Source organism: Chinchilla lanigera, unplaced genomic scaffold (genome assembly GCF_000276665.1).
Source record: "Chinchilla lanigera isolate Chin_1 unplaced genomic scaffold, ChiLan1.0 scaffold00032, whole genome shotgun sequence".
Lineage (NCBI taxonomy): Eukaryota > Metazoa > Chordata > Mammalia > Rodentia > Chinchillidae > Chinchilla > Chinchilla lanigera.
The window spans coordinates 11,937,332-11,956,330 of record NW_004955433.1 but is presented as its reverse complement, the minus strand read 5'-3'; the positions used below and the strand labels follow the sequence as shown (position 1 = coordinate 11,956,330).

General features: G+C 53.6%; 2 protein-coding genes across 3 annotated transcripts; one reads left to right on the top strand and one right to left on the bottom strand.

The window, feature by feature from the left end:
* Positions 1–2,260: 2,260 nt before the first annotated feature.
* Positions 2,261–18,457, bottom strand: LOC106148928. The gene is made up of 3 exons (XM_013516103.1): positions 18,399–18,457; positions 12,092–12,765; positions 2,261–3,764 (listed from the first exon to the last, which is right to left on the bottom strand). Exons 1-3 carry the CDS (start codon positions 18,455–18,457, stop codon positions 3,679–3,681), a joined length of 819 nt encoding a protein of 272 aa, XP_013371557.1. The 3' UTR covers positions 2,261–3,678.
* On the top strand, positions 7,959–11,441 carry Irx3 (iroquois homeobox 3). Of its 2 annotated transcripts, none has more exons than XM_013516268.1 (4): positions 7,959–9,083; positions 9,252–10,362; positions 10,512–10,578; positions 10,672–11,007. In XM_013516268.1, exons 1-4 carry the CDS (start codon positions 8,823–8,825, stop codon positions 10,679–10,681), a joined length of 1,449 nt encoding a protein of 482 aa, XP_013371722.1. In that variant the 5' UTR covers positions 7,959–8,822; the 3' UTR covers positions 10,682–11,007. The 2 variants fall into 2 exon arrangements, with proteins under 2 accessions (XP_013371722.1, XP_005388370.1); XM_005388313.2 differs by lacking the exon at positions 10,672–11,007 and adding an exon at positions 11,014–11,441 and having other exon boundaries at positions 7,962–9,083.
* Positions 18,458–18,999: the final 542 nt, after the last annotated feature.

The following is an 18,999-nucleotide window of genomic DNA, read 5'->3' as shown; positions in this document are numbered from 1 at the left end:
AAAAAAAAAAAAAAAAAAAAATTAAAAAAAGTAAGAAGCCTTTGAAATCTGGTATATATTTTTCACTTGTAGCAAATCTCCATTTACCACATTGCAAAGACCCCAGGGCCACATGTGCCTGGTGGCTACTGCACTGCGCAAAGCAGCTCTGAGATATGCTTCCTCCGGGTTACATGGCTGGGTCCCTCTCAGCTATAATGTCCCCTCCTCACAAACCAGCTGTCTCTGTTGTGACAACTAAAAGCCACAGTTCTCCCACTTCCTATTACATTGCCTATGACATCAGCTTCCCAGGCAATCTGCTGTCACAAACTACCATACAGTAGGTAGCTTGAAGTGACAGAAATGTATTCTGCCAGAGTTCTGGAGCTAGAATGTGAAACCAAGATGTCGACAGGACTGTGCTCTCCTGAGGACAAGTCTTCCTTACCTCTTGCCATCTTCTGGTGTTGGTGGTCCTCTTTAGCACTCTTTGGCTTGTAGCCACATCCCTCCAGTCTCAGCCTCCCTCTTCCCATGGATATTGTTTTTCCTGTGTCCCTGAGTGTCTCTTTTCTTACCAGGACACTAGTCATACTGGATTAAGGTCTTGTCTTACTGAAGTATGAGATGACACTCCAGCAAATGACAACTGCAAAAACCCTATTTCCTAAAAAAAAAAATATATTCTGAGGTTCTGAGCTCAGAATTTGGGGAGGGTGCTATCTGCAGTGCTGTTTGCATTGTTGGCAAAGAGAAAGGGAGTGAGGGAAAAGAGGGAAGAGGTATACTTTTGATTTTGAAGTGTTTATTGAGATGGTCAAGCTACCACACATGCCTATAATCCCAGCTACTCAGCAGGCTGACACAGGAGGATCACAAGTTCAGAACAAGTCTGGACAAATAAGTGAGACTTTCCTCAAAATAAAAAAAATAAAATAAAATGGGCCAGAGAGGTATGTCAACAGCAGAGCACTCCTGGTTCAATCCCAAGTACTGAAGGGGCGGGGCGGGGGGGGGAGATGAGAAAATCAGGAAAGATTAGGGATTCCTACTTATTTTGGCTTGCAGATCAACCTTTCTAGTCTCTCTCCAGCCTCCTGCTGGAGGATTCCGGGGCCACCTGCAAGAAGAGACAGAACTACTCATTCCTGTGACTGCTGGAAACCTGTCCTCAGCATACCCCATCTGGGGATAGCAGTCACCAGGAAACCAGGAGAGGCTTGGGGAGAAAAGGCGGGGGAAATTGACACTTGCACTTCCTGCCCTCTCAGACCCTGCTGAGCATTTCCTTCACCCAGGAGGAGCAGTGTATGCCAGTGTCCATTTTCACAGCTCAGGATGCAAACCAGGGCTGACAAATTCTAGCTTTCCTAGTTCTCAAAAGAACCCTGAGATCTAAACATTTAGAGAGGTTGTCAAAAAAAATTCAAACAATTTAATCAAAGCAAACCCCCCCTCCATGATGGAGGCCAAAAAAGGAAAAAGGAACATTTGGCCAGAGGTTACCCATGACTGACTACCTCTTGTGCAGTGCAGTTCCTCCGTGAGTGTTCAAGAATGCGAAACTCTCAGACCGGGCAGATCAGAACAAGGTACAACTCTGGCCTGGAAACCCAGGCCAGACCTTTCTGCTTGAACCACCCCCCTCCCCCAAAAAAGTAAAAAAATGTATCCGGACACCCACTTGTGGCTGAAGCACCCAGAACATCCTCTTCCCCTATCCAACTGGGCCCGAGTAGAGATAAAGGGTCTTTAACCTCCGTTATATCCCCCTCAGTCCTCTCCAAACATTTGCATAAATGTGAAGATTGAAGGAAAGAGGAATGTGGATGCTTTGATTGCCCTGGCAACCAATCCAAGGACTATTCTTCCAGTAGCCCCCTTCTACATCCCTAGCACCACCTCTCCAGACTCTCAAGACCTGATCTTGCTCCCAGAGGGACCACAGTTAAGAATATCAGAGAGGGTTCCAGTCTGGGCCAGTCTCTCTAAACCTCACTTTTCCAATCTCTGAGGTTGGAACTAGGTCACGCTCAAGTTTGTGCAAAATTTGCACAAATTAAAGAAAGGTATTTTTCCCCCAGCATAGCTTTGAATTAAGACACACAATTTGGTGAGCACAGAAAAGATGACTTCAGGTCTCCTTTAGCCCCTGGGCGGCTGGATGCCCTTGTTCAGAGGACACCCACACTTGGCCACTTAAATGGCCTCTCCCTTGTGAGACCATTATGAGAACTGGATGTCATGCCACTTGAAAAAGGCTTAACACAATTATTGGTCAGTAATACTAGTTATTCAACATGTTATATTTTCGTCTAAAATTTTTTACAACAGAGAATGTCATGGAAAAATCCTACAGCAGTTCTTGGGGTTCACAAATGATTTTTGGAAGTGTGAGGACAGAGAATTAAATTAACTCTGAGTGGGACAAAGCATCCTTTTCCTCCGAGGTTCGTTATTTAGCACCTCCAGCACTTGTTAATGACACGTGCATGTACTTGAACCTCTAGCAATCTTTCCCAGGCAGGCATGGGTATGAACAGTGCTTGATTTTAGCTACTTATCTTTCAGAATTTCCTTCCGTGGCAACAGCTACTTGTCAATTTACGGTCACAGTAGTAGCAGGAGTACCAAGTTTTCTTTCTAAAAACATGTACTTGCGTGTTCAAAATGACAATTTAAGGGAGATGCTTAAATCAATAATAGTAAAAGTGGGAGTAGAAGGCTGGATGTTTGGGAAGCTTGACCTGGGACAGTTCTCCACAGGACCAAATCTTTACATTCTGCTTGAGAACCAGAAGTTCTGGGCTTCCCAAATCTATCAGTAGGAAAAGAAGAAGGGGATTCATGCAAATGTTGGTCGGTCCAGAGGTCTTCTGCTCAGCTGTGTCCACAACCTGGGCTCCAGGCTCTTTCACGGTGGTTCCTTGGAAGTTAACTCAGAGTTCGCCCCCTGACATTCACAGGCCTTCATCTTTTCTGCAAGGCAGTCTGGGCCGTGTCTTCTGAGATCCTCTGACCTCAGCGAGGAACCTCCACTCTCCCCTGATCCAGGCAACTCTGCCCTTCCTGCGAAACCAGAAGCCAGTGGGCTCCTGACTGACTGCCCAAGGACCTGACTGCAGCCTTCCTAGGCCAAGCGATACCAGTGCACCCTCCAAGATTAATGAGGAACCAGTGGGGCAGGGTACACAATGCGGCCGTGTTTGATCCCGAGACCTGTGGCTGGGAATCTCGAACAATTTATAGCCATTCGACGACGTCGTCAGGCCCTAATTTCCTGGTGGCGCCCCATCTCAGGCCTCTAAACATCAGGGGAGGGCGTAGGAGGCCGGTGGGTAGGAGGCACTGAGGAACTTGGACGAGCAAGCAAGGCTGAGGTTTCCATAACCAGGCTCTAATGAGACGAGTGCAACCGGTCTTTGTGGAAAAGCGGGGAAGGCAAGGCAGGTCTGGCGCTAGGCGAGGTCATTTCCTCCCCAGAATCCTAGAACCTGCGCGTCCCTTGAGGGGTGACTGCTGGAGCCCTGCACCCACTTCGGGGTTGTCTTGGGCCCCTACCACCCTCCCCCGCTCCAAAGTGCTGCAGGAAACGCAGCATTTCCATGCAACAATGCAAACGCGCTCATTACCATATCCTCAATATGCATGAAGAAAATGCACGACGCTGGAGAGCCCCATCACCCAGCTCTGGCCTCAGCATCCAATAAGACGACATATGCATCTCCAAAGATGGACGAGGAGGGGGCGGGGAAGCCGATCCACCGGGTGGGGGACAGATCCTGGAACGAGAAAGATGAGGAAAGCCTCAGAGAGACCAAGGAATCTCTGCGGAAGGAACTTGGAAAGGGTTAGGATGAAAGAGAGGGGGATAGGAAAGAAAGAGAAAGAAAGAAAGAAGGAAAGGAAGAAAGAAAGAAAGAAAGAAAGAAAGAAAGAAAGAAAGAAAGAAAGAAAGAAAGAAAGAAAGAAAGAAAGAAAGAAAAAGAAAAGAAAGAAAAGAACGAGCAGGTGAGGAAAAGCACACCGTCGCAGCCAGGAAGAGGGATAAAGGGACACAAAGGGAGGGAGCAGAATGGAGAAAAGTGAACTAGACAGAAGTCGTAACAAAAAGTATAAGACACAATCAGGGAGCGGAAGACAGAAAAAAATGAATGAACTAGAAACCGAATATACAGAAAGCGCGAGGGATAGGCAGATGGACAGAGTAAAACAAAGGAAGTGAGGGCAGCGAAACTGCTCGGCAGGTGGGAAGGGGTAAAGAAAAATGAAATCCTTCGCGCTAAGGGTCTGGATTTTCGATCCAGGCCATTGTTTTGAGCGCTGCGCCCTCACGGACACCCTGCGTAGTGAGCCAGGTGCGGAAGTCGCGCGGCGGAGAGGGGAGCCGCCCAGCTGGCGACCCCGCTTCTCCCTGGGCGCCCCAGCCGCTCCCGGGTGCACAGGCCTGGCCCGGGGCCCACCCTGAGCCTCCCGGCCCGCTGTCGAAGCAGCCACTCCGGCTGGTGGCCTCTTTCGCGCCGAACACGCAGTTGGCAAAGTTTACCCCGAAGTTTCCCGTCACTTGTCCGGACCCAGGGGAGGTCTCCCAGGATCTGGCGTCTGCTAGCGAGCAGCGGCGCGTTCCCGGGTGGCTCTGCGGGCCCCTGGCCCGCGTCTCCTAAGATGCTGCGAGTCTGGATTCCTGGCCAAGTCTGAATCCCACCCAGTGCGTCTGCCAGGCCACGCAGAAGAGAGCCCGCGCCCGCTGCTAATAGCGGAAAGAGAGAACGAGAAAGGGAGAGAGAGGGAGAGAGAAAGCGAGAGAAGGAAAAAAATATTCTCAGCTCAATTTAAGTCTCATGGAAAGGGCTTACAACTGTAATTAAATCATTAAATTCTTGTCTACGCTTCACAGAGCGGAGAGAAATTAACTTCCCACCAACCTCATTTTCTATTTGAACATGAAATAATGATTTTCTGCCCGTCTAATTACAAAGCCAACATCTGATCAAGCCAGCATCCAGGGGGGATTATCGCATGCACGAGTATTAGACCTCATTACCAGCTTGAGTGCAAAATTATTACATCTTGTAATTGGATGGTGAGATTTATATACAGATCGGCCCGGTTTCTGTAAGATTGTAATTACAAGCTTCGTTGGTTAGCTACTTATCAGAACTTTGCAGGAAAACAAAACAAATGACTGAGGAAAACGAGCATTTCATTAACCTGTAACCCGAGCGCGGGGGGGTGGGGTGGGGGGAGCGCGCCACGGCGCCTGCAGGAAGCCAAGGGATAGCCAACCTGCACCGCCGCCGGGGGGCTTGGAGCCTCGGAGGCAAGGACAGAAGGTGGGCCTCGGCTGGGAGACCCGGAGCTGCAGCGGCTCCCCACCCCCACTCCCCAACAGGGACGTGCGCACTCCGGGAGACCTGGCAAGGAGGGACGAAAGGGGGCCCGGTGGCTCCGGGTTTGCGTGCAGTGCGCGACGCGGCTCCAGAGCCTGTCGAGCCTCGGGCCCTGCAAACACGTCGGGTAGCGGCTCCTTGTGCGCACTGGGAGCGCACTATGTGCGCCACGCGTGTTCGGTGGACACCGTTTCCGCACACTCCCTGGGCCCTGGCTGCGTTCATAGAGCGTCTGCAGCGAGCCTCCAAGGTGCTTTGTGCGCTGGAAATGTTGGAAGGAATGATGGAGGAGCTGCGTGCAGCGCGTTCGCGCGCGCATGGCTTTCCCAAACCAACTTCCAGTGCACCTGCTTTTCCTTGCTGGGCGAGCCGGTCACTTTGACGAAATCTCTTGGATCAAAACTCCGAGGAAATGGTTCGGCTGCTGGCGGACCGCGAGTTGAGCTCAGAGTCGGGCTCCACTGGCTGGATCCTGTTGGGAGACCAACGCCACAGCGGGGCTCTGCTCCCCGGGACGCTGAGTTCAGACTTGGGGTTCAGCTGTCAGGCCCAGGCCTACACTGTTCCCAGCGGGAGGCTAGGGGAGGGGAGCCTGCTTTTGCTTGGGGCCTAGGGAGTCTGGAGGGATCTAATCAAGTGAGGTGCGGAGTTCGAATCTGAGTCTGGAGGTTCACAGACTGGGCCAGGGGCGGCCCCCAGCTGGCTTGACTGGTTCCTGAGTACTCTCAGCCCTTTCCGATCCTTTTAACCGCCGCCTGTAATCCGACACAGCCAGGTCGATAAACTGGTTAACGCGGAAGGAGCATCTCCGAGACTCGTGATTTGTTTTCTTTTTTCTTTTTCTTTCTCTCCTTTTTTTTTTTTTTTTTTTTTTTTCTTTTCCTTCTGGAAGAACTGAATCAGATACTGGGCGTTTCATCCAAGCATTTACATCAGCGCAGCCCCAACTCTCCCACCCTGGAATCTTGCCCTCACGCCCCCCTACACACACACACACACCCGTCTGGTGCCACCATTTTGTGCAAATTTTAGGACTGCGGGGCTGCGGAAGGGCCACGCCTAAGAAAAGTCCTGGGAAGTAATGTGACCTAGAATATTTAAACTCAGATTGTTCGTGAGAAGGTGAGCCTAAGATTCTCTAGGACACGCTCTGAGAGGTTTAGCTGTAAACGAAATCAAGCTCTGGGGACACATTTCAAGGCCAGGGCTGCCCCTGAAGTCGCCTCCTATGGCTAGGTCCGCCTAAAGCCAATGCCCAACATCAGGCGGAGGCAGGCGTAGAGAGGAGAGCGAAGCAGCTCAGACTTAATTTGGGAAGACTCGTTTTCCCCATCGAACTCTAAACCTGATTCTTCCCAAACTTCCTTTGACACTACCTCCTCTTTTATTTTCTTCGCTTCAAATCTGCTGGCGTCATAGACCAGCGAAGAGAAAGTGGCGAGAAGTGGGGGTGAGATTAAAACTGGGTGTCCAAGGCAGCAGCGGAAGAAATTTTTGCATGCCCTGTGCTCCCCACAGCAGCTGTGACCAGACAGCCGGGCCAAGACCCTTGGATCGCTCCGCTCTGGTGGAATTCGGATTCAATTCCTCCATCAATCAGTGCTGGGCGACCGGCTTCCGCCTCTGAGCTGGAGCAGGACACTGTACTGACGAGTCGCTGCCCCCGAACTGTCCCCAGGGCACACCCGCCGCGGGCCTGGCCCTCGCGTGGGTCCCCGCGCCGGCCTAGAAGCGCTTAGCCGGGATCCGCAGCAATTCCGGGGATTTCAATGCCGCTCTCGATTGCACGCTGTAATCCGCGAAGGTGGGCGCTTAGATACTGGTATTTCAAGTAAGAGTTAGGAAATTTCCTACCATAAAACCAAAAATCTTGTTTCCTCTCCCCCCTCCCCTGGCGGTGGGAGGTTCCTTTCCGAAGGAAAACGGGCTGGCACCAGAGACCGAGCAGAGGAAGGGGTAGCGAGAGGAAGGATCTCGGCAGACGAAAAGGCCAGTACAGAAACTTCTCCCAGTGCTCTCTAAAAGTTACCGGGCCCTCCGCCGTCTTGTTCCCTGCCTCTCCCCCACCGCAAGCCCTCAGACTTTACTAACTCTTCCGGGCTCCCCAAAACCTCCGGAGCGTCCACCCTTTGGCCCCAAGCTGAGATCGCCATTTCTAATAAAGGTATCCACCCGGACACCGGGGAGACGTCAAATGTGGCAAACTGCACGGTTAGGTTCTCGGGGTAGGATGCTGTCACCCCACGGGCTGGGCAGAAGAGTGGCCTTTAAAGACGCCATTTGGGACGCACTCCCTCACCCCTGCTCACTCTTCCAGCTTCGTCCTTAGCCACGGAGCGTGGCTGACAGTCGCTAGGTGCGAGCTGAAAAGGGCACCCGGGCGCAGTACAACCCCAAGCCTGGCTTGGCCCAAGGTCCGGGCCGCTCCGGCCTATCGCTGCGGCGGGAGCAGAGGCTCAGAGGAGCGGGAAGCAGGGAGGGGCGCGCTGACCCAGTCCTAAACCGCGTGCCCGCGCCTCTCCTCCCGCCTCCGGGCGCGGGCAGGAGGAGGCGGGCAGGGACTCGCCGCGCCCCGCCCGGCGCACGTTATCCGCGGGGGTGGGCGGCCTCGCCTGGAAGGCGCCCCGGCGATTGGCGACTCGGGGAGGAGACGCGAGGAAAAGTCGAATAAGAGGGCGCGACGTCAGACCTGAGATTTAGGGAAGGGCGAGGGAGGGGTGGAAGGGCGGGGACGGACAAACAGACTGGGACACACACCCCCCGCGCAGCGCCCTAAATGTCCACAACTTTAGGCCGCCCGAACCCAGGGCGCAGAGGACAGGAAGGTGGAAGAAAGAGTACTGTGAGTCAAGAGAGGGCTTGGAAAGAGGCGTGAGAGAAGAAAAAGTGAAGAGGACAAAAAAGAGGACAAAAGGCAATAGTGAGAAAAGGGGGAAAGAAGAAAAAAAGGAGAGTTTCCTAGTGTCCAGGACAGGGACAGCGCCCGAGAAGCGGAAGCGATTCTGGGGGGAAAGAGAGACGCAGCGAGGGGAGGGGAGAGGAAGGGAGAGGAGGGGGCGTGAAAAGTAGAGGAGGCGAGAGGAAGCGAGGCGCGACACTGCTCAGGGAGAGGAGGGCAGTGCGGAGCGCGGCGCTGGCACAGGCCGTCCGGCTGCGGAGAGGAGGGAGCGCGGCGCAGAGAGGAGGGGCTTGCGGCCCCGTGGAAATGTCAATCAGAGCCCGGAGCCCGGGGAATCTCCGCCAATCTGTTCGGACCTGACCTGGCTCCTCGCCGCCGCCACCGCCGCCGCGGAGCAGATCAATAGGCGAACGCGGAAAGCAGCGCAGCGCGGGAGGCAGCGCGGCCCAAGCTCGGCCCAGCCCCCGATGCGCGCCGGAGCCCGCGGGCGGCGCTGAGTAGGGCGGCCCCGGGGGCCGGGCCCCCTCTCCGTCGGTGCCCCGCGGGCCACCATGTCCTTCCCCCAGCTCGGATACCAGTACATCCGCCCGCTCTACCCGCCTGAGCGCCCTGCAGGCGGGGGCGGCAGCGCGGGGGCCCGCGGCGGCCCGGGAGCCGGAGCCTCGGAGCTGGCGGCCTCCGGGTCCCTTTCCAACGTGCTCTCGTCCGTGTACGGGGCGCCCTACGCCGCGGCCGCAGCGGCGGCGGCTGCTGCCCAAGGCTACGGCGCCTTCCTGCCCTACGCCGCGGAGCTGCCCATCTTTCCGCAGCTGGTAAGAGCCGGAGGAATCCGGGAAGGAGGGGTTGGAGCTGGGGCGCTGGGCGAGGTGAGCGCGCGGGAGTAGACTCTGGGTCCGGGCCAAGAGGGTGGAGGCAGCGACGGCTGAAGCTCACCCGCGCCCCCTCCACGCGTGTCCCCTTCCTTTCCCATGTGCGTACAGGGCGCGCAGTATGAGCTGAAAGACAGCCCCGGGGTGCAGCATCCGGCCGCGGCCACCGCGTTTCCGCACCCGCACCCGGCCTTCTACCCCTATGGCCAGTACCAGTTCGGCGACCCGTCCCGTCCCAAGAACGCCACCCGGGAGAGCACCAGCACGCTCAAGGCCTGGCTCAACGAGCACCGCAAGAACCCCTACCCCACGAAGGGCGAGAAGATCATGCTGGCCATCATCACCAAGATGACCCTCACCCAGGTGTCCACCTGGTTCGCCAACGCGCGCCGGCGCCTCAAGAAGGAGAACAAGATGACGTGGGCGCCCCGCAGCCGCACCGACGAGGAGGGCAATGCTTATGGGAGCGAGAGGGAGGAGGAAGACGAGGAGGAGGACGAGGAGGATGGCAAACGCGAGCTGGAGCTGGAGGAGGAGCTCGCGGGGGAGGAGGAGGACACGGGGGGCGAGGGCCTGGCAGACGACGACGAGGACGAGGAGATCGATTTGGAAAATTTGGATGGCGCGACTGCCGGACCTGAGATGGCCTTGTCTGGGGCTACGAGGAGGGACGGCGACCTCGGCTTGGGACCCGTTTCGGACTCCAAAAATAGCGACTCTGAAGACAGCTCCGAGGGCTTGGAGGAGCGGCCGCTGCCTGTCCTGAGTCTGGCCCCAGCCCCACCGCCAGTAGCCGCGGCTCCGCCGTCTCCGCCCTCGCCTCCCCCTGGCTTGGACCCCTGCGTTCCAGCACCAGCTCCTTCCTCCACCCTGCAAAAACCCAAAATCTGGTCCCTGGCCGAGACGGCCACGAGCCCAGACAACCCGCGCCGCTCGCCTCCCGGCGCAGGGGGCTCTCCTCCCGGGGCCGCCGTCGCGCCCCCCGCCCTGCAGCTCTCTCCGGCCGTCGCTGCCGCTGCGGCTCACAGACTCGTCTCCGCGCCGCTGGGCAAATTCCCCGCTTGGACCAACCGGCCGTTCCCAGGTCCGCCGCCTGGCCCGCGCCCGCACCCGCTCTCCCTGCTTGGTTCGGCCCCTCAGCACCTGCTGGGACTTCCCGGAGCTGCGGGCCACCCGGCGGCAGCCGCCTACACTCGACCCTCGGAGCCCGAGGGCGGAACAGGTGACTGCGGCGAGCGCGGGGAGCAGAGGGAGGAGGTCGGGGTCGCTCTCGGGGGCAGGGGACGGACCGGGTGCTTTCCTCTCAGTTTCTGCGGGCGCCTGGCTGAGCTTTCTAAAGGCCCTCCCGTTTCTTCCCTTCGCTTCCTCCAGATCGCTGTAGTGCCTTGGAAGTGGAGAAAAAGTTACTCAAGACAGCTTTCCAGCCCGTGCCCAGGCGGTAAGACACCCCAGACTTGGGGAAGGGGCGGGGAGATGGGGCAGGAGGGAGCAGTAAGAACTCGGAGTCAAACCTGCGGTCTTTTGCCCCAAGGGGAACATAGCTGGGAAGCATTTTTAAAAGGGGCACGAAACTCACGCCATCACTTCTTGCGGACCCGGAAACTACTTGCTCTCCCGAGCCTCACCGGGCCAAGAGGCCCTGAAGCAAGTGGCCGCTCTGTGACACTCCCTGGCTTCCAGCCCCGGACCTCAGGTCCCGACGCCTACTGCCCATCCTATAGTTAAACCTCAGCACAGCGTCCACGCCTGAGCACTGTTTTGCATCGAGAGGTTTCCTCACCCCTGGCCCCTGGCCCAGGAAGGGTCTCGCGGCCCCAGGTGGCTCAGCCTCGAAAATCTCACCTTCTTTGCTACCACTGTCTCTCTTTTCCAGGGCCCAGAACCACCTGGACGCTGCTCTGGTCTTATCGGCTCTCTCCTCATCCTAGTTTGTTTTTTAAAAAAACAATTTTTAAATTGTTGTAATAATTGTAACAAACAAACAAAACAAACAAACCAAATTCCTCTGTATAGTTAACGACTTGTAAGCATGTCCGTGTATGAATACCTAAAAGGAGAAGTTAAAGAGAAAGAAAAAGAAATAAAACCAGTCCCCCTCAGACCTCCCCAAGTTGCTTCTGTGGCATCCCACATTCGCAGCGATTGTGAGGTGTGTTTGTTCAGTTGATGGGGGGGTTCAGTGAGAATAAGCATATCTGACATTTTTGTATATACAGATAAATGTACATATGTGTGAACCAAATTGTACAAGAAAGTATCTATTTTTGGCTAAATAAATGAGCTGTTGCCACTTTGACTATACAACCGGCCTGTCTGCCCCGGGACGGCTCTGTTTGGTGGTTCTTTGCGGGGTGGTTTTGGTTTCTGTTGTTTCCCCGCCACCCCCCACCCAGCTGAAGAATTTCCCAACCCTTTAGGAGAGAATGAGTGAGACCCGATCCTGTGGTCAGGGGACAGCAATGGCGGAGGAGACACACAAGCGGTGGGGTTGGGGTCGCCCCTGGTGAAGCAGTGGGAGCAGTTTCAGGTGTCTCGAAAACGAGGCAGAGCCTGGTGGGAAATCTGAGCAAGTTTCCCTGCTAGGAGCTGAGAACTGGGTCCCAAGCGCCGGTCGCCCGTCCGAGGGAGCCACTGCGAGGCCTCGGGGCCTTCTCTAGGAATGCAGCAGACTTAGGGGAAGCGTCTGGGCGCAGAGGCTGTGCCTGGGAGATTCTGCCCATCACTCCCCGCTCCCATTCTTTGATGCGCACAGTTGAGGTCTTCCCAGGCTTACGTACAAGGGGCTGTGCAGGCCCAGCTTGCAGTTTCCACGCACGCTGCACCCCCGCTTACAAATGGAAGGCTGACTGGTGGTGGTGTGGGGGATACGGCCGAGAGAGGAGCCTGGGGTATCTATCCTTGCCGGCAGGAAACGTGTGCCTGCTGGTGTGGAGCGGTAAAGGGCTCGGTACCTGGCGGCCTCAGGTGGGTCATCCCCGTGTGCCCGCCTGCCCTGGAAGGGGCAGCTCTGTGAGGTCTCTGCGCCGGATTCCTAACGTCCGGCTGCACCTTCGCAGCCGGGATCCGAGCTGGATGCTGGCTGGGGTAGGCGGACCAGGGGAGGGAACCGGGAAATTTGGGGCTGGAGCTCCCTCTACAGGACGAAAGGGACGCTCGGCGTCTAGCCTCCGCGGCCTCTGCAGCCAGGCTCCGCGGGCGGGCGTCGCGCCCCTCCTCGCCCTCCTTTTCCTCTTTCAGTTCGCCAGCCGGGCCTGCCCACCCTTGACTTGAAGACGTTGTGGGGGATGCCTTCGAGAGCGACGCCCCGGGTGCCAAATAGGGGCATCTTTTTGCACCCTTCTTCCCCACGTTAGTAAATAGTCTGACGCCTAGCGTGTGACCATCTTGCGGGCACCCAGGAGGTGTGGGGAGAGCTCGCACACCCGAAGAGAGGAGCAAAGGCGCAGAGCAATACCGTCCACTTTCGAGGCTCGGCGGGAGCCAGGCAGTCTGGCAAGGACAGGCAACACAGGCACAGCTGCCAGCGCCGTGGCCCTGGGGACCCGCACAGAGGCGGCAGCCAGGGGTGAGTGGGGACCGGGTGTCCGCCCATGGGTCCCTCACGCGCGCGGGCAGAGCTGGCGACCTGGACGGGGACCCCTAGCAAGGACATCCTGCAGCCGGGCTCCTGCTCCTCTGGTACCTTCCCAGTCGCAGGAGACATCTGGGAGGCCCGCTCCTCTTCCCGCCTTGTTGTTAACGTGTCCTTGGGGTTCAGCTCCTTCCGAGGTCTCAAGTGCAGACTGAGGTTTCACTGTACCTATGCACACAGCAGCCCCCAAAGTGGAACCACTTCTGCCCATGGTGGGAGAATTTCAACTGTCTGGGCCAGGACTCTGAGGCTGACTTTGGGACCAGGCTGAGCCTTCCTGTTAGGAGGGTGATTATCTTGACAAGATCCACACCGCAGACCCTCCCCAGCGCAGCCTCACAGACTGACGTGCGGCGCACACCCAGCTCCCCCGTTTACCTTCTGCGAAGCTCTGGGCGGATGGTTAAGTTCTCTGTGCCCGTATTTTCTCATCTAAAGGCTGGGGACAAGGCTGCCTGACTGGCAGGTGATGGTGGTGACGATGAGAGCAAGCATGCCCCCTGCAGATCTGTCACAGCCTGCCCAGCCCCAGACCCAGCAGTATTCTGCACAGCCTCCTGGTAGCCAGAAAGATGAGGCATTTGCCTTGAGGCAGCTCAGGACCCTCTGCAAACCTAGATGGACCCAGGAAGAGGGCTGTGAACATGGTCATGTCCACAAAAGTTAGGCAGCCTGTCCTCACCGAGCAACCCACCCAGGGAGAGGATGGGCATGAAGAGGTGAGTGTGAGCTTGGAGAGGTCTGATTGAGGTCTCAGGGCTCTTGCCAGGGGAGACTAAGCTTGAGTCAGCTTCTCCGACCATCACATTCCAGGGATAATGATCCTTGGACGAGATCAATTCTACCCCTCTGCAAGGGCCGCAAGTGTAGGTACCAGGGGTGAACTGGCATAAATCTGGGAGTGATTTGACTAGGACATGTCTTCTTTTATCCCGTACAATGCTTGGGTTCTTCAAATAGCCCTAAATTGATCCCAATAAGATCATCTCGTCGAAACAAAACAGAGTCTCAGTTTTTCAGCAAAGAAGGAAGAGCAGGCAGCTCCCCTGCATGGCTGTTGCATCTCACCAGGGACAGCAGCCTCATTTCTCATTTTCCCAGGATCTCCCCTTCAGCCCTCACCTTCTCAGGGACCTAAGAACTGCCTCCATCCCTTATTGTTGGTCCTTAACATGTAAAAGGAAAGTAGTGGGGGGAGAATGAATATGGGTATATATGGTCCTGATTAAGCTTCAATTAGAAATAAAATATGTCAGTCACCCGCCAGGAAGGGGTTTCTGCTGTCGGGGTTGGTTATGCAAAGCACTTGAGGTGTATAGGGATAATCAATTAGGTCAGAGGAAGGAGTGTGTGGCGCTGCTTCCCTCATTATCTGCACAGAGCTGGGGGAGGAAGGAATTGCATCACAGGGCCAGGGAGCCAAAGGAGAAGAAAAGAATCTCCCTAAGTGACCATCCACCTTGGGGACTGGCACGCTAATGGTTTCCAATTGAATTTGTTTTCAGGGGAAAGAGAAGGAAGGTACGTGGAGGGGAGGCCCAGGGGCTGGGCACAGAGGCCCACTCCCCTGCCAGGTGAGGAGTGAGGTGGCAGTCCCACCTATGAGGCTGGTGTTCTCTGGGGACTTGGAGGCCGGGGAAGCCCAATGCCCCACTGTTTATGAAAGTTAGCCAGAATGATTGAATGCTTGCCTAGGAAGGAAGTAGACCTCATTTTCTATTTGTTTGGTTGGTTTGGCTTCTTGAGAATTTTATCAGTGACTCGATTTGGGCCTAAATGTTCATATCCTTCTGGAAATGTACTCTGTATCCTAGAATTCTTGGTTGCAGGTTCTCCCTCTCCTATGCAGCAAAAGTAGGTAATTGCTGGATACAGGCGTGTAAGACTTATGTCTGTGTTTTGCACTTACTTCAATGTGAGTAGGGATAAGCCTCGTACTCTCTCTAGGTCCCACTTTCAAAATCTGGAAAAATGGAGGGGATGTATTAGATGAATTTATACAAACACTCATACAAATCCAATAGTATCCAGGATCAGGCATAGAGAAGACTGTGTTCAAAGGTCATTATGGTGGTTAAGGGGCTCCCTATGCCCTCTGGATATTCCTCTTGGTTATAATTGGCCACTGTCATCTGACCCAGCAAACCAGCTTGACCACATTAAAAATGTCCACCTGTTGTGTGACCAACCTAGGTTTTATGTGGCTGCTGCTTTCCTGAGGAAGCCCCATCCCCCCGGAAGACCTTCTCCTCTGTGTAAATGAGAAACCACTGTACGAACATCAGTTTCTCGGGGAGGGCACAGCTGGGAGAGGTCTTGGGAATAGAGTAGTGGTTCCCAGCTAGGCAATTCTGTCTCCCCTTTCACCCTAGAATCATTTGACAATGTCTGGAGCTGACTAGCATCAGGGTGCCACAGACATGTCATGGGTGCAGGCCAGGGACGCTGTTAAGGGTCCTAGAAGACACCAGACAATGTTCCACCACAAAGAATGATCCATCCAGGGACCGCTTGGAACACACCTGATCTCATCCGCCATCAGGTCAGGAGCGGGGAGCGCTCGGGCTGGAAAATCATTCAGCTTAAGCTGTCAGTAGTGCTGAGGTTGAGGAACTCTGGACCTGAGGAAGGAGATGTTTCTGGGATGATCATACCAAGTGTTTTCTCCCAGAAACCACAGCTTTGTTGAGAGAAATATTAAAACAGGTTGCTAAGTGGAGTATTTTTGTTCTTTAAAATCTTGGCCTTGGAAGGAGGAAGTAAGGGTGAGAGACAGCCAACAGGAAACTCTTCAAGCCTGGGAAAATGACAGAATGGATCTTGCATCAGGTCTGTCGGTGGAACTTTCTCCAGCTGAAGGTGAAAGGGAATGAATCAGCCCAAAGAGGATGCATGTCTGCGAAGTTGGGCCTTTCTCCCTGGGATACTGATTTCAGGGGTCAGTGATAAGAAGGTTCTTATAGATGAAAGTTGGACTCCAGTCATTTTTGCATCATGGCTGCTCCAGTCCCTAGCTGCTGCCAGCTTTTCTCTGCACATAAATGCATGTATTTATTTACTCGCTTGCTTGTTTTATTTAGGTGTGTGTGTGTGTGTGTGTGTGTGTGTGTGTGTGTGTCCCATGTCGGGGAACAGGAGGGAGACAAAGGCAGGATCAGGTCTGACCAGCCAGCCAGCCTGGGAAGGCTGTGATTTCATGGCTTTTGTGCCCGGTGGTGAGCCCTGCATTCTCTCACTGCACTAGGCCGCTAACAAGTGGCCCACAGCCCTCCGGGGCCTTTGGAGTGCACTCATCTGGCAGATTGTTCTTCTCTCAGCTGCTCAGATTTATTTTACCAAAGTTACAGGGCAATTATGGAAATGCGCCCTTTGAAGCTGGGCTGATTTCTCTTTATTTTCTTCTCCCTGACAAAGCAGCAAAGCAGAGCTTCCCTGCCTCTTGGGGCTCTCTCTCCCCCACCCGCTCTCTCCCAACCTCTCTGTCCCCTTAGATAGTGGGAGTTTCCAAAGATAATGTCCAAAAAAATCTTTTAAATCATGGTAAAAATGTGTGTAGATTAAAATAATGTTACTATTAGTGTAATATTATTTTTTTAAATGGGACTTTGATGGCCAGGAAGGGAGAAATGAATTCATGCTAGCGCAAGGCAGAGGCACCCTCCCTGGATGGTGGGTCCCTGGAATGCTTACCAGGCTGGAGCCTATGGTGGGTGAGGCCCATGCAGCCCGCACAACCCTCTGCTATTCCCTGGAACCATAGTACCACACATCGAGCAGTCGAGCTTTGTTCCCTTACCTCACACCTCAGGAATAAGAAGCCCATACTCAACGGAGCTGTGTCACTGGGCTTTGTACATTATTTATCACCGTAGCATGGAATCTAGAGGCTCCATGTGAACCAGCACCACACACTTCTGTTCTCTGGTCCCACTTTTTGGGCACTGGGGTGTTGAGGAAAAGTATCTGAAGCCAGATGGTGTCAACCTGGGTGCTGTGGAGGGTGACAGTCAGCAGCCTGGATTGCTTGACGGAAGCAGGATTCAGCTTCTCATTTTTAGGGTGGCTTTGAAGTTTTTTTGTCCATATTTTTGTTTGCTCCTGCCTTCCTCCCATCCTGTCTTGAGGGTAAGTGGTTCACGATTATAGACAAACACTGACAGGAAATCTTGTCCCCTCAGGAGATAGTGTCAGCCTCCATGGCCTATGGAGACCATTTTAGTTCCTACTTCCTTGCACTGTTTAAAATAAAATAAAATGGAGTTAAGTAAGTGCTTATGATTTGATAGATCCTGTGGTAAGCACTTTTCCCGCATTTTATTTCATGTTCACAGCCCCCTGGGGGAAGAGGCCATTATTATCTCTCTCACAAATGAGGAACCAGAGCCTAGAGAAGCGGGCAGAGGGGTGGAGGGTGTTGAGAAACTTCTAGAAGCATGGAACAACATCCACTCCATAGAGTGGGGAAGAAAAGCAGAAGACTTCATGTAGCGTGGTGCATTTGTTTGTGTGAGAAGCTAGTAAGAGTGATTGCCTCAGGGGAAGGATCTGGTAGCTTGGGATCAACAGCAGGTGGAATGCTCCTTTTAGGCTATGTTAATGTACTGGCTCTAGAAAACCCTATTTCTCTTTTGTTTTTGAGTAACTAAAATGAATGTGGGAGAAGAGGCAGGAAGATACTAACTTCTCTGGCATTAAAAATGATTCATGCATTGGACACCCACAGATACTCACTGTTAGCTTGGTATCTTGTGATAAAATACACCAAGTTAAGTAACTTAAAAGGAAAAGAGATTTACTTTAGCTCATGATTTCAGAGATTCAACCCATAATTGGTTGGCTCCACTGCTTTTGGGCAACATATTATGGTGGGATTGGTGGTGGAACAAAGCTGCTCACCTAATGGCAGCAGGACAAGGAAGGGGTAAGGTCCTATATTCCCTTCCAGGTCGAACCTCCACTGATCTCACTTCCTCCCACCAGGCCCCGCCTCTTGAAGATTCTGCCAGCACTCAAGAGCACAATCAGTTGAGAACCAAACCTTTAACTCATAAACCTTAGTGGGGGGTGGGGGACTTAAGATCCAAACTCTAACACAAAGTATTTGTGTGTACTGGACCACGCACCTCACACATGGTGGTCCAGGAAGCAGGAGTCAGACACCCTTGGTTCGAATCCTGGCTCCATCACTCCCTAACTGTGTGACCTTGGGGAACTACCTGAACTATTCTGAGCTTTGCTGTATCCTAAAGCAGGAAGAATAATTATTATATTAGCTCCCTCATAGGCCACTGAGAGAATTATACAAGTTCATTCATACTAAGAACAATGCATCCTGCATAATGATTTGCCTTGTGCATCCTAATGACCTGATAAACTGTATTTGTTAACCATATCAGCTACCTTAGGTGATAGGCATTATTTCTCCATTTTATACATAGGTAAATCCAGGCCCAGCCACTTGCTGAACAAAGCCAGTAAGTGGTAAAGCCAGTGCTCTGACTCAGGTCTGCCTGACCCCAGACACACAGCATGCATTTATCTGCACTGGACTCTCTCACCGTGTTATGAGTCTGGATTTGGAGCGTGTGGCCCTGCCTCTTTCCCACATACCCTGCTACCTGACCCACCTGATGTTCATGGGCTTGATCCTCTTGGATGGGCCGAGGTCATGGGAAGCTGCAGTCATGGACAGGTTCTCACTGCATCCTACCCACTTCCACTGTGGCAATGACTGAGGGGTGACCTTGAATTTGTTAAGGTTTGTTCTTGTTTTGCTTTCCTGTTTTTTTGTTTTGTTCATGCTACTGGGATTGAACCCAGGGTCTTCACAGTGAGCTACATCCTTGGTCGTTTTTAATTTTTTATTGTGAGAGTGTCTCCTTAAGTTGCTAAATATCTCAGATTGAACTTGAACTTGTAATCCTCCTGCTTCAGCTTCTAGAGCTTTGGAATCACAGGAATATACCACCTGGCATGGTTTTATTCTATTTTTTAGTAAGTCATCTTCAGTTCTAGTGGAAGAATCTTCATTCCAGTGGGTATACATCAAGGTTTTGCTGTTTGTGGCCATCCATACCAGCAGGAGGAAGCCTGCTTCTACTTCTGCATCATTGTTACTCAACGTGTGGTCCATGGACCACCATCAGCAGCACAGAGAGTTGGTTAGAAACACAGTCACCCGAGTCTCCCTCCAGACGCACGAGTCAGAATCTTCATTTCTGACAGAAT

Excerpts from the sequence above, each read along its gene's own strand:
- Irx3 (XM_005388313.2), top strand. The coding sequence starts at position 8,823 with ATGTCCTTCCCCCAGCTCGGATACCAGTACATCCGCCCGCTCTACCCG. Across the intron at positions 9,084-9,251 it reads TGCCCATCTTTCCGCAGCTG|GGCGCGCAGTATGAGCTGAA; the intron begins GTAAGAGCCGGA and ends ATGTGCGTACAG. Across the intron at positions 10,363-10,511 it reads GGAGCCCGAGGGCGGAACAG|ATCGCTGTAGTGCCTTGGAA; the intron begins GTGACTGCGGCG and ends CGCTTCCTCCAG.
- LOC106148928 (XM_013516103.1), bottom strand. The coding sequence starts at position 18,457 with ATGACTGCAGCTTCCCATGACCTCGGCCCATCCAAGAGGATCAAGCCC. Across the intron at positions 12,766-18,398 it reads ATCAAGCCCATGAACATCAG|GTCGCCAGCTCTGCCCGCGC; the intron begins GTGGGTCAGGTA and ends GTCCCCGTCCAG. Across the intron at positions 3,765-12,091 it reads GACCCACCTGAGGCCGCCAG|GATCTGTCCCCCACCCGGTG; the intron begins GTACCGAGCCCT and ends TTCTCGTTCCAG.